Below are 13,337 nucleotides of genomic sequence, written 5' to 3'. Positions count from 1 at the left end.
CCTTCTCTCCGGCCTCTCGTTTGGCCTCGTCCATCCACCTCCTCTCCTCCTCCTGCTTTGCTCGCTCCTCTGCCTCCCGCTTACGAATCTCCTCCAGCTGCTGCTTACGCCGTCGCTCTTCATCCTGCAACTGATCATACAACCACACACACACAACCACACACACACACACAGAGACAGAGACAGAGACAGAGCAACATGCCAAAAGGCACGCATGCAAACAGGGAAACAATTAGTACAACATGAATCGCGTGTCATTCATACACAAACTCTGAAAAGCCTTTCCACATAGAATGACTCTGTTTAACAGCTTGGACACTAATGTACACTAACATGTGTGTAACGTGAGGTAGGTTGGATTTGTCTCACAGGACTGCTCCAAAGGGTAGGAGCAGTGTGCACTGCAAACACAGCACAGCACAGGCAGACACATACACACACACACACACGCGTGCACGCACACAAACACACTGCGGAACATGCAGACACCAACAACAACATGCAATAAAACAAAAGACAGCCCCTCTTTCAGCTACTTGAGGTGTGTTTGATTTTGTTTCCTCATAAAACCTTTAAAAGGTTATTCTGAGGAGGAGAGGAAGAATAAATCAAGCGTACCTGAAGTAACTGCTAGCTAAGTGGGCTGCCGCAGAAATGTTCTAATCACCATCCCAACACAAACCCAGTGGGATACGCCAACACACAAAACAAACAGACCCTTACTCTGGGCTGGATGGTGGCTAAAAGGTCAGTTCAACAAAATTACAAAACAACATATTTTGCTACCTACCCCTAAAGGCATCAAAAAACCATAGCAAGTACGTATTGTTTTTTTGTGTACATTACTTTATGTAATCTAATAATATAATCAGGGTTTGTTTAGACTTTTTTTCTTTTTCTTTTCTTTTTCCTTTTTATCTTTATATTTGATTTCTAATTGTTTTTGTTTTATTTTTATTTGTAATAATAAATGTTTTGCTTATCTATTTTCTATTGAATTTTATCTATTTTGTTTTGATTTTACTTTATTTTATTAAGTAATTGAGTATTTATTATAATCATTATCATAATTGTAATCATCATCATTATTATTATAATATAAAAATACAAAACAATTATTTCAATTATTTATCATTTTCTTAAAAAAATCTTTTAAGAAAACAAATGAGCCAGTTCTAACTGTGCGAAGTCAGTGGACCCCTGGATGGTTACACCTTAAGGACAACAAGAGATTGAATATGGAGGCAACACTAGAGCCCTTTCCTTTTGTTCTTATGCTAGGGATATTTTCCTTAAATATCATTTTTCCATTCAGCTCTGCTCTCTTGTTGTATAGGCTGAAATCTCAGCGATAGAGACTCAACCAAATCCATCTGACGGGTAAAGAACAAAAAAAACTAAGTGAGAAAATATGTGTTTATGTTTTGGTTGAACAGACCCTTTAAAAAAAGAGAACATAAAGAGGCTCAGCTGGTCACACACAGATGGATGAATGAATGGATTCATGGACAACACAACACCATGATGTGGCCCTGCGCAGGCAGTGCCGGGGGCTCACAAGACTATCATGCATGGATCGCCATCTGGACGGTCCCTGTGATGCATTCAGCCATGCAGGCACCACCTCCATATGCACTCAAAACATCACTGCTTATAGGAACCACAACAACCTCAGCTCTGATACTCTATAAGCATGTAAAGGTTTGTTTTTAGGATTTGGAAACACCAGTGTTTTATCATTTATGAGTTGCAGCTTCACCTGCCGTCCCCCCCAGCAGTTGTTTTGAGTGGACAAAGAGATGGACAGCTTCCCCCAGCCAAACAACATCAAGCGTCCCAGGACGGTCTTTCCATGACCGGCATCTCTCGAGCTAATAATATAACAAGCCCTGCCTCCAACCCCCAGCCCCAACCCCAACCACACGACAACAGAACTCCAGATGGGTAGGGAGAGACAGATAAGAAACACGGGCAGGTGGGCGGCCCAGACAGGAAACAGGAAGTGATGTAAGGGGCAGGGAGAGGATACTTGTCATTAACAGGAAGAACATACCAAGTCTAGAACAGAGATAGCTGGGACAGCATTCTGCTGCTGAAGAAGAAGAAGACAATAGAGTGTGTGAAACGGGGGACAGAAAGGGAGGGAGGCGGTAGAGGAAAATACCAAATACTGAAAGGTAAGGTGGAGATATCAGTTTAACTTAAGTTGTAAAAAAAGAGGAGGGGGAAGTAGGAGGAGGAAGGAGAAACAGAGGAGTAAAATAGAAATTAAAGAAGGGAGGGGGAGGACAAACAGTAAAGTGAAATCATTGTTTTTCTCCACTGTGCTGATTAGTGACTGTTCAGGAGCTCCAGCCAAACCCACATAACCACTGTACCACCTAAGCACTAATTAAAATACAAGTCACTATTTTATGAAATTACATCAAGTGACTCTGGCTGCTCCTTTTTTTCCACTACTTCACCATTTACTGAAGTTTTTACTTATGGATTTCCAAATGAATTGCCATTGTTGCATTGCATTTGGTTTTTGCAGCTACTTGATTAACTTTTTTGTTTATATTTTGATATACTTGCACTGCAATTTCCTGCGAGATTAACAGTCTTATCCTAATTTATCATAGTGAAGGGACTTGGCTGGAGTAACCTCTTGCCCCATGGGCAAATTTGGGCCCCTTCTTAACTTCATTTCTATCAGTTTGTAGGGATTTGATCGAAAAAATAATGTATTCAGAAAAAGAGTCGCCCGAGCATTTAGAAAATATATAGACTGAATAATTAAGGTGTACTGTATGGTGTGCAGTTGTTGAAGACCTGTTCTGGGAAGGAGTTTAGAGTTTGAGTTATAGAAATAAATGGGTCTTTAGTCCTATTTAGAGCACGGGTTAGTGGTGCACTTCAGCCTCTCGTCGCTGAAATGACTATTCGGCCCAAAATTGACTTGCCAAAAACCCAGATTCTGACAAAACTTCTGTTATTTTCAACTGTTTCTCAGTTGCGTCTCAAGGCTTCCCTATAAAAGTACATGTACAGCCATAAAAATCCTTTTTTGGAACAGCAGCACGTGAAATCCAGGAGACAAGTTTAGAAGTACGTTATTGCAGAAAAAAAAAACAGTATCCAACCAACCACATGAACCGACATACAATCACACACTCAGCCACAACCTCACAGAATGATCACCTCCAGCACCCTCCCACATCCATCCCAGACAGTCACACAAAGAAATTAAGAAAATAATGCTGCGTAAGGACTTAAAAAAAGTTTGCCAATTAATCTCTGGAACGAATTTGACAGCCATTTGAGTGTTGGAACAGTGAGCATAAAGGCTGCCGTAATGATACCAATAATAACTTCAGTATCTGCCTGTGTAAAGTAGATGTTATACGGCTTCAGCTCCTCTGGATTCATTTTCTATATAATACAGAATTAATCAAAATTGGATGTAATTATCATACAATTCTTCCTTGACATTATCCATTATATGGGAGCGATGCCACATAAAAGTAAGTGATATGCACTTTAAACTAGTTGTGACACAACTCGTTGTGTCTTTTCACAGCAGGATGCAGCTGTTCGCTATAAATCCTGAATTCCTATCACTCACTAAGTGCTGAGTGTAGGAACCAAAATCCACAGGAAATGTAAATCACCACATGTTCAAACACACCACATGTCATACTAATCGTCACACAGTTATATCCACATGATGTGAATGCAGCATTACCAACACCCTCACCTGCCTGCCCAGAAGCCCGCCCCGTCCACCCCTTACAGCAAATCAGATTGAAGCAGCTTAGCATGGCAAAGCGATGACAGAAGCATGTTGCAGATGCACACTGCAGGACATTCATAGTGGGGGCCACAGAGGAATCCGTTTCCTCCTCTAGCATTTGAATGCTGGCGCTGGCTCTGTCTCTTCTCCCCCCCAAAACTAGCCCGACTTCCTGTGGCTCTCCCTTCCTTGTGTGCTGAACTACAGTTATTTTCCTGTGGCTCTCCCTTCCTTGTGTGCTGAACTACAGTTATTTTCCTAAACTGTGAGCTGATATTTTTTTAAAGTCAGAGTGTTTAATTTCTGCAAATATAGTAATAGCACATGATAAGATTTCCTATTCTTTTAAATGTTTATTGACTCTCCTCTGCTGCATGCTTGGTCTCTAAGCTTCATCCCTCCTCTACTGCATTCAGCATTTGCTTTTTATCTCTCTCTTTCCTCCACCCTAGGTGTTTACTGTCTATTTTCTATCATTTCCCATCCTGCCATCACCACCATCCACCACCACCAACCCCATCTTACCCTGGCTCTCTTCTCAGCTTCCAGCCTCTGCATGATCATCATGGTGTCCACGTCCTCGTCGTCCTCCTCCTCCTCGTCCTCGTCGCTTTGCTTCGACTCCTGCAGCCGTTTCTGGAACTGCCACTCCAGCATCAGCTTCCTCAAGCGGTCGCTTTCCTCAGCCGTTCGCTCCGGCTTTGACTGGAAAACAAAGTTATTTGTCAATACATCACAAAGTGTTTGTGTGCGTCTTTCCTTCCTCTGAATGGAGTTTAAATTGGGTGTACCTGGAGCTCCTGGATCTCTTTGTCCAGCAGGTCGACGATGTGAAGCTGCTGCTGTTTCTCGGCCTTCTCGCGAGCGTCTCGTTTCCAGGGGTCTGGAGACAGACTGTCGCTGGTCGTTAGCTCCTCCTTGCTGATGGTGATGTACTGCAGGTCTCGCCTCTCGATGGTCCGTGGCTGCTGCTGCGGTAACAGATCCCTGATCACCGTGTCCATTCCTACAAGTGAATCACGTATTTTTCATCATTTAAATATGATTCTCGTTTGTATGTAAAAGCAGTCTAGAAGTTGATATTTTTGAGATAAAAGATAAGTTTTGACTTGAAAGTGTTACCGGGGTTGGAGGCACTAGCAGGGGGAGGAACAGCTGATCGCGGAAGGCTGGACAGCTTCTCCGGTCTGGATGGGGGAGGCTGGGGCTGAGACTGTGGGGGGAGGTAGGGATGGGGCGGGGCCACAGAGGGCAGAGGGGGCTGGTGGTGAGGAGGAGGCATGGATCCTCCGTTGTTGTGAGGTTGGACGGGCATGACGGGGTTGGCCCGGATCTGACCCAGCTTCCTCTCTTGCTCTCTCCTCTTCCTCTCCCTGGGAAACAATCATTGTTTTTGTTATTATCATCCTCATCATCAATGTTATCTTGCAAATAATCTTTCGTTTAGTCGCCCTTTCACTTTTTATGTTTTTTGTAAACAGCCTACAGTGTAGGATTTATTTATTTTTTAAAAATCTAATGAAACATGAATGGAAACAAAAAGCAAACAAACGAACCCCCACCTCTCTTCTTCTAGTCGAGCTTTCTCCTTTTCATACCAGCGTTGCTGCTCCTCACGTTTCTTGCGGTCGGCAGCTTGCTGGGCTGTTACGGGATTAATGGCAGCGGGAGGCGGCGGAAGCGGTAGCTCGGGCTGGGGTTCGTAGGGGTCGTAGGCGTCGGGGTAAGGGGCCGGTGGTGGGGGTGGAGGAGGGGGCAGGTCTGAGCGGGAGGGCGTCTGAGCCGGATGCGGCGGCGCGGCATGAGGAGCGTTGGGCGTCTTCCATCGGCCCGGCCCGGTCTTCTGGTTTGCAGTCTTGTTGGAGGAGGAGGAGGAGGCTGAAAAGTTGAGGTGCTCCTGGCTTGACGTGGATGACTCCAACGAGGAGGACACCTGCGGCTGTGGGGCCCAGTGGTCAGGACCTCCAACCACTAGAGAGACACAGAAATAAAGTCAATGGTTGTCTGTTGACGCAGATAAGAGACAAGAGACTGTTGAACGCCATTTCTTTTTTGATTGTCACAGTCTGTTTCCCCATTTGGGCCCTCAGCACTGTATCTATATCTGTGATTTGGTCACATAGCATTTCCTAAGCAAACTTTAGGGCTTCAATCACGTTTTTTTTTACCTGTTATAGAGCAGTGAGATGTATCATTAAAATATTTTTTTTGATGCCATGACTGTCTGAAACCAACATTGAAATCCAATATTGACTGGCTCTGCAAAGGGCCTGCACAGCAGAGACAACAGAGAGCTGTGGTCATGAATAGGACTAGAGTCAATGATGAAGGAAGACAGTGGTCTGAAAGTATATTTCCCATCAGAGCTTGAGGGTGGTGTTTTTTTCCTCGGTTGACTTCACCAGTCTCACCTCAGCACTCAAGGTTGTAGCGTTATATTTAAATGAACTAAACCCACTAGACACTCAGCAGAGGCAAAAGCTTTAATGGGTTGTCAATTCGAACTAATGAAGGTCAACCAAATAAACTGAATACAAGTGACTGACAGTGTGCATGATTTTTCATTTCACAGATTCATTTTCAAATTTCACAATTTATACTTTGACATTCTGAATGAAATATTGTTAGTATTACATAATTGTAAACAATGATATCACATTTCATTATATTTTACATTTTGGTGCAACCACTAAGCTGTTACATTATCTTGCAGTTGATACACTGCTTTCTTTTGTTTTCTTTTTTCTTACCTCCTGGTGGACCTCTCTGGTAGTCAAGATCTCTGGGTTGGTAGTCCAGGTCCCCATGCTGGTAGGCCTGCTGGTAGTGCTGCTGCATGCGCTCGTCTGGCCTAAGAACTCCTGGTGGGGGGTACAAGTCCTCCTGGGAGTGGTTTATACGCTGGGAAGAGATGAAAACATTGAGTAAGAGACGAGAGAAAAAGGGTGGGACATGAAATGAAAGAAAAGGGAAACGAAGTGGAGAGTTGGGCAGGACAAAATATGAGAGAGAGAAAGGGACAAGACATCTGGACCATCTAACATGTTCAGTTTTCCGAGACCACTTTTGTGATGTTTTATAGTCAAGTACACTTAATGTCCAATTTAATACAGTTGTATATGCCTGTTTCTTTCAGATGGTACTTTAAACAAAATACTCCCAGAGGAGTTACTGAATTATTGATTAACTTAAAAATGTATTGTTCTTTTTTTAAGGTATTCTCTGATAATGTAGTTGGGGTCTGATGCTGCTCCACCTGCATGCTGTTGTTGTGGATGTTGTCGACCACAGGGAGGCGTTCTCTGTCCTCCATGCCTTGCCAGTGCTGTGGGGGCCCCTGCCCCGGAACAACAACCCGATCCTGGCTCTTGGAGGCCGGGATGGTGAAGTACTCCCTGGGATAGGTCTGGGTGGGGATGGGGTAGGCCTCTTGACGGGGAGGGGATGGCTCATCCTGATAAAGTCATACAAAAAAAGAAATATTACTGTGTGGAAAGAAAATATTTGGGACACCTTCCCATCACTAAACAGGCAACACATTGTCAGGGAAAATGGTTTCTCATCTCTGTTCTAGATACCGTGCGTCTCATCTAATCTGGTGGCACATTCAACATAAAGCTGCCACTGGCTTCATTCCTGCGGTTACTTACGTCTGCACACAGGTTGCCGGTGGAGACGGAGGTGATCTTAGTGCCAGGTCCTCCGGGGTAAACTGCTTTTCCTGCAGGACTCTGGCCCTGATCTGATGATGGAGCAGGAGAGGGAGCCATTTTAGTACATTTAGATGTAGAGATGTTAATAACGAAAAGTAGAGCCATTAACTGACCGATTGCTACTAGTTTGCTGCATGGTAAAAAAATAGGTAATGATATGCAGAGATGATATAGCGGTTTCTGCTGCCCAGGCTGGAGCTTTGCAACGCCGTTAAGGAGATGAATACAGCACCCCACAACATGTTAATGACCCAAAGACCATCTATCCCCTAACTGGATAGAAATCCTCTTGACTTTTGGAAAGGTAATCAGACACGCTTCTGTTCCTTGATACTATCTGTGTGGGCATTCTGCGCAGTGGGTCTCACAGTCAACAGTCAGCGCACCAGACTAATCTCACAGCATGTCAACATGTTGCTATTTCTGAGTAAAAAGCAGTAGAAAAGCTGTATGCTATTATGAAAATAAAATATGTTGTATTATAATGTTTTAATTGGCCACAGACAATTGTCCATTCTAAACTGTTAGCCTGCATTTCAATCTGTTAGAGGTTAATGATGCGACCCAGCTTCACCAACACTTCAATGCAATTAAGCAATGAATTAGAGGTGCAAAGGAGTCTTCAAATAAATCCGAAATTACCCAAAATGGTTACTGAAAGTGGTTTCTGAGTTTTTTTGTTTTTTTTCTACAAGACTTTTGCAAGCACACTGTTATGCCACAGTGTTTCCATATCAGGGTGGAGCACTTTAAGAATAACACCAGCAATTTTTTCCTATTTCCATTACTGCCCATGGAAAATCTAAACACACCTATCTTTTTTCTTTTGGCCGCAGATACTTTCCGTTTTTTATTCAATCAAAGTTTACTGTAGTCATTTTAATTAAGATTTTCGGCTAAATTTACTGCCAAATTAGGTGTAAATGTTATGCAGGTGTTTGATAACATGTAATGTGATATCCTCATGTCAGAACTACATCCTTGTGATGGATGTCCGACGCATTAAAACAGGTGTAGTTCATTCAAAAAGCTGCAAGAAATACATCTGAATCATAGATCATTTTTCTCAAATACTCATTTGACAATAAAATTGTTAGAGCTGGTTACCTTAACTGGGTACAACAATTAAAGTTGGAATTAAAGCCATGTCATGCTCAATGCACTGCATGTTGTGAACAAAAATAGAAATACAAGCAGAAGACAGACTAGACAACTTCATGTAGTTCCATCTGTACAAACAGAATAACATCTTGGTAAGTAGCGGGGCTTACTGGCTACGTTGGGGCTGGAGCGGTGGTCGGCCCGGTTCTTGAGCAGTCGATCTTCTCCGCTCATCTTCTTTGGTTCGGGGTAAGAATCCCAGCCGTCCTGCGGACTCTCTGGTGAGCCGTTCTGCACCGAGCTGTTGTACAACTCAAAGCCTTCACTCTTTGGTCGCAGTTTCCCGTTCTTGTCACGGCCTCGGTCTGATGCTGAAGAGAAGAAGGAGAGAGAATGGATGGTTGACAGGTTTACATTTTTGAATTTGTTGTTTCAGTAGTTTAGCTTTTCTATTACATACTAATCCAGAGATACTTGTGGTTATTTTGAAAATATGAAATAGATTGTTTTGGTGGCTAAAATACATTTTACTGCTCCCCTCTTTCACAGCAGTACATTGCTTTGCTCCTGTGTTGGTACTTCTCTCTGTTTTTCTAAACTGCGATCTTCTGTACTGTAAGTTTAACACCGACTACGGATAATTACCTCATACAACCCTATTTCAAAACATCTGGGAGATCCCTTTAAGTGCACCAACTTCTTTCCCTTCTGTGTATCTAGTTTTGTTTCACCGAGTCTGTGAGAATCTACACTATGCCTTGTCCAGTTTCCTATCATTAAGTTCACTAAGAATGACCAGCCTCCTTCACAGCCCTGTGGTTAAATTTCACTGTCTGCTCGGAAAACACACTGTGTCCGAGGGAATTCGGGAGCGTCATCCTGGACCGCTGGCCGGGTCGGCCAGAAGACTTCCTTAATGGATCTCGGGTCACATTCCATCAGACAAAGACCAGCACACAGCCAGACAACCCAGTAAAGTCTATGCCGTGTGTGCGTGCGTGCGTGCATGTGTGCGTGTGTGTGTGTGTGTGTGTGTGTGTGGACACACACACATGCAGCTTGTCTCTGACACTCACACATATCTGGCTGTGGCCACAAACACTCATTATATCCTTCAGTCTGCAAGCTGTTTTTTTACAGGGCTACAGAGAAGACAACAAGGCCGCACTGTCTGGACAAGTCTGCTTCTCCTCTTTCATCCACAACACCAAATCACTGCCATTAACTAACCGTGGAACTGACAGTAGTCCATTCATAACAACTGCAACAGCAAATATATGAAGGTTTTAGAAAGTAAACTTGTACTTGTAATCTTTTGAAATGGCTTTAGTTTTAAGACTTATAATGTTCCTGATTGTTTAAGGACGTGAAAAAAACAACTGACATACATACTGTACTTCCACTGTTTTATATTTGAAGCGGACCTGTAGTTTAATTATTAGTTATTATTAATTACATGTTATTTCTTACAATTTTTTTAATTGTTTAGGCTGATAAACATCCTAAAACAGAGACAATGCCTGGCATAATTATTTAGAGCGGAAGTTGACATATTTAAATCAACAGTTTTGTCCGACCAACAGTCCAAAACCAAAATTATTCTATTCATCAATCAGCGGATCCTCGAGAAGTTGTAAACAGAAAATGAATTACATTTTTTCTTGAGAAATTACTAAAACAACTGCTTGATTATCAAAAATGTTGCAGATGAATTTTCTGTCTATGTCTATTCCATTAAATCAAACTTTTAAGCTCTTCAAATTAGCACCATTAAAATAAAAAGCTCCTCAAAATCATGATATAAAAAAGACAAATTAATATTTAAAAGAATTGCAGATTCAATGCAATTATTTTGTTGTTTCCTAAATTTAGACAGTTTAATGTATTTTTGCACTCAAAGGAAGCCTTATGTCAGTAGTGAGTTTTAAGTTGAAGAAACTGTAGATCTGTGAAATGAGCAGAAACTTAAGTAAACTAAACTCTTTTAGAAGGCCTCTCTAAACATCTTGCATGTGTAAATGTGAGTAAATGTGCTCACCTCTTGGCATCATGGGGCTGGGCTGGTTGAGGAGAGTAGCCAGACCGTGGTAAATGGCTCCCTGCTTGGCAACCTCCAGAGTCACAACTGAGCCGGTCCTCGTCATCAGCTCTGCTGCCCTAAACAAACAAAGAGAGAGAGAGAGAAAGAGAGAGAGAGAGAGAGAGAGAGATTGAGCATTAATATGGAACGTGCACCACAACTTCAACAGACCTGTAAAACTGTTTTTTGTGGTGTAGGCATTGATTTAATACAACATCAATACTGAAATCTCCCGTTAAGCTGCAAAGATCTTTTCATAAGGTCGATTAAAGTGATCAGAACATGGCATGAATTCATCTAAACAACACTGCTCTCTACCCTTTAATAATACTGTGCTGAAGTTGGATCCCATCCAGTGTTCGAAGAAGTACTCAGATCATGTGCTTAAGAAAAATTAGCAGCGTAAAAGACCTACATTCAAAATTTTGCTTATGTAAAAGTACAAAAATATAAGTATCAAAATATACTTTAGGTACCAAAAGTAACAGTACTCATAATGAAAAATGGTTAATTCAGAATAATGTATACTGCATAATTGTGTTTTTATTAGCACACAATAGATAGGAATAGACAGAAACAGGAATATTGACAAAACGAGACGGACAAACCAAAGCATTACAAACAACAAACTTTTTTTTAGCTATAAATAATAATGTTACTAAACCAAACTATAACAAACAAAAACAAATTATATAACAATATTGTAGACATGTGTGTGTTTGTGCGTGAGTGAGAGTCAGTGTGTATATATTTGTAACTAATAGAGAAGAGGTCGAAGAGAGAGGGATGCCTGAGAATAAAAATAATAAATAGGAATTGGCACCTCCGGTCATTTTACATGACCTTGTGGGGAACTGTTGCTAGATTTATAATTATTGATGCATCAATTTTTTCATCACTTTATTGTTGGTGGAGCTCATTTTAATTAAAATATATACTTTATCTGCTGGGTAGCTTGTGAATTCCCCCAAGGGATAAATAAAGTGTAGTGTAGTACAGTACAGAATGACATGAATATCATTAAGCGATTAAATGACAAAACCGTCGATCATAATTTCAGAGAGTGATGATTACAAATTACTTGATTTGTCAAGTAATTTGTTCAAAAACCCCCAAAAATGTAATTTACAATAAAAAAAAAAACCAGAGAAAAGCAGCAAATTATCACATTTGAAAAGCAGGAATCAGAAAGCATTTGTTTTAAAGTGACTAAAAAAATTAATCGATTATCAAAAGAGTCGATCAACTCGTATAATATCTCAACTCAGATACTATACACAAAATTATGTGTGCGCTACAAACTAACTTTTTTATTTTCTTTGTCATTATAGGAGAACACTTTGTCATTATAGGAGAACACGCTTCCAAATGGCAGAACGACTAACAGTACGACTTTTAATAAGAGCCAATGGAGGCAGGGATTATATTTGTCATTGCCAGAGACTCACTTCACTCTAATTCGGGTACAATCCTGTTGTGACATACACAAAGTACCCATGTTATTTTCTATATCTGCAACATGTGCACAGGCCTTTAACCAAATGCTATACGTAAATAGATCAAGTGCAGGTCACACACTAGGTAATGAGCTATGTGTGTTTGATTGGATGGAACATATGCCAGACCTAAAGGCTGCTAACCATACTTGGTCTTAATCTGCAGGAAAGAAGACAACCAAAGGATGATGACTGAAAAGATCAGAAATTTAAAATGAAAGTCCTCAGATTAACTCTTAGTTGACCTGAATTGGCCCGATAGAATAAATCCCTCCCACATGCCACCTGCACTCTAAAGCAATCAAGCAAATTGTTTGTAAATCCAGTTTGACCTGGGGCTGACACACAGTAAGCAACAACACTGAACATCGAGCCTGTACACGCTGAGGAAGAGAGGAATAACTGGATTCATCTGGATGGGGCGTTGGCCACCGAGCACCTCACAGCTGTATCCAAAACATACACAACATTTTTTCTGCATGATGTTTAGAAAATGTTTTTTTGAGATGCAACTGCCTCAATGAAAGAACCTCAAGATGTCTCAACCCTGAGGTTTCCCCCAAGAAGTGGTTATTATCCCACGTCAAGTGAACAAAATATTTCACTCTTGCAAATGTTGTCAATTCTCAAAATAGATTTCAATTTGAGTTTCGTCATCAGCATCACCATAAATATGTCAATACGATGCGGTAGGTGGTTTAGCATATAAAGAAGAAAATACCATGTGCACCCACTCCTCCTCCCTGGTGTTTCTTTTATAGAGACATCATGAAGGACTGATTATAATTTAAGCATGTCAGCTGGGATTTCTCTATATCCAACTGTGTACATGGAAATCAACATAAGAAGAAAATGAAGGGGCAACGCATTACACAGCCAACAAAGAACACCTTTTAAATATCAGCACTAATTGCACCACTGTGTTTACCTCTCTTGTGATAGGCCGACCAGACTGCGCCCATCCACGCTCAGCAGCTGGTCACCTGCAGCCAAACGACCGTCCTGTAAAACAACACACACACACACACACACACACACACACACACACACACACACACACACACACACACACACACACACACACACACACACACACACACACACACACACACACACACACACACACACACACACACACACACACACACACACACACACACACACACACACAC

At 41.6% G+C, this 13,337-nt stretch overlaps 1 protein-coding gene across 1 annotated transcript in view; it reads right to left on the bottom strand.

Annotated features, from left to right (window-relative positions):
- Positions 1-13,337, bottom strand: part of afdna (afadin, adherens junction formation factor a) — a 96,871-nt gene that overhangs the window by 10,519 nt on the left and 73,015 nt on the right. Inside the window, 11 exon segments of the mRNA XM_054618984.1 lie at positions 2-130; positions 4,301-4,480; positions 4,567-4,781; positions 4,898-5,148; positions 5,338-5,746; positions 6,526-6,676; positions 7,032-7,229; positions 7,426-7,517; positions 8,760-8,960; positions 10,628-10,746; positions 13,094-13,167. Of these exon segments, the coding sequence (XP_054474959.1) occupies positions 2-130; positions 4,301-4,480; positions 4,567-4,781; positions 4,898-5,148; positions 5,338-5,746; positions 6,526-6,676; positions 7,032-7,229; positions 7,426-7,517; positions 8,760-8,960; positions 10,628-10,746; positions 13,094-13,167 (2,019 nt within the window).

This window comes from Anoplopoma fimbria, chromosome 18 (genome assembly GCF_027596085.1).
Source record: "Anoplopoma fimbria isolate UVic2021 breed Golden Eagle Sablefish chromosome 18, Afim_UVic_2022, whole genome shotgun sequence".
Lineage (NCBI taxonomy): Eukaryota > Metazoa > Chordata > Actinopteri > Perciformes > Anoplopomatidae > Anoplopoma > Anoplopoma fimbria.
Note: the sequence above shows the minus strand (reverse complement) of the source record. Positions and strands in the feature narration are given on the sequence as shown.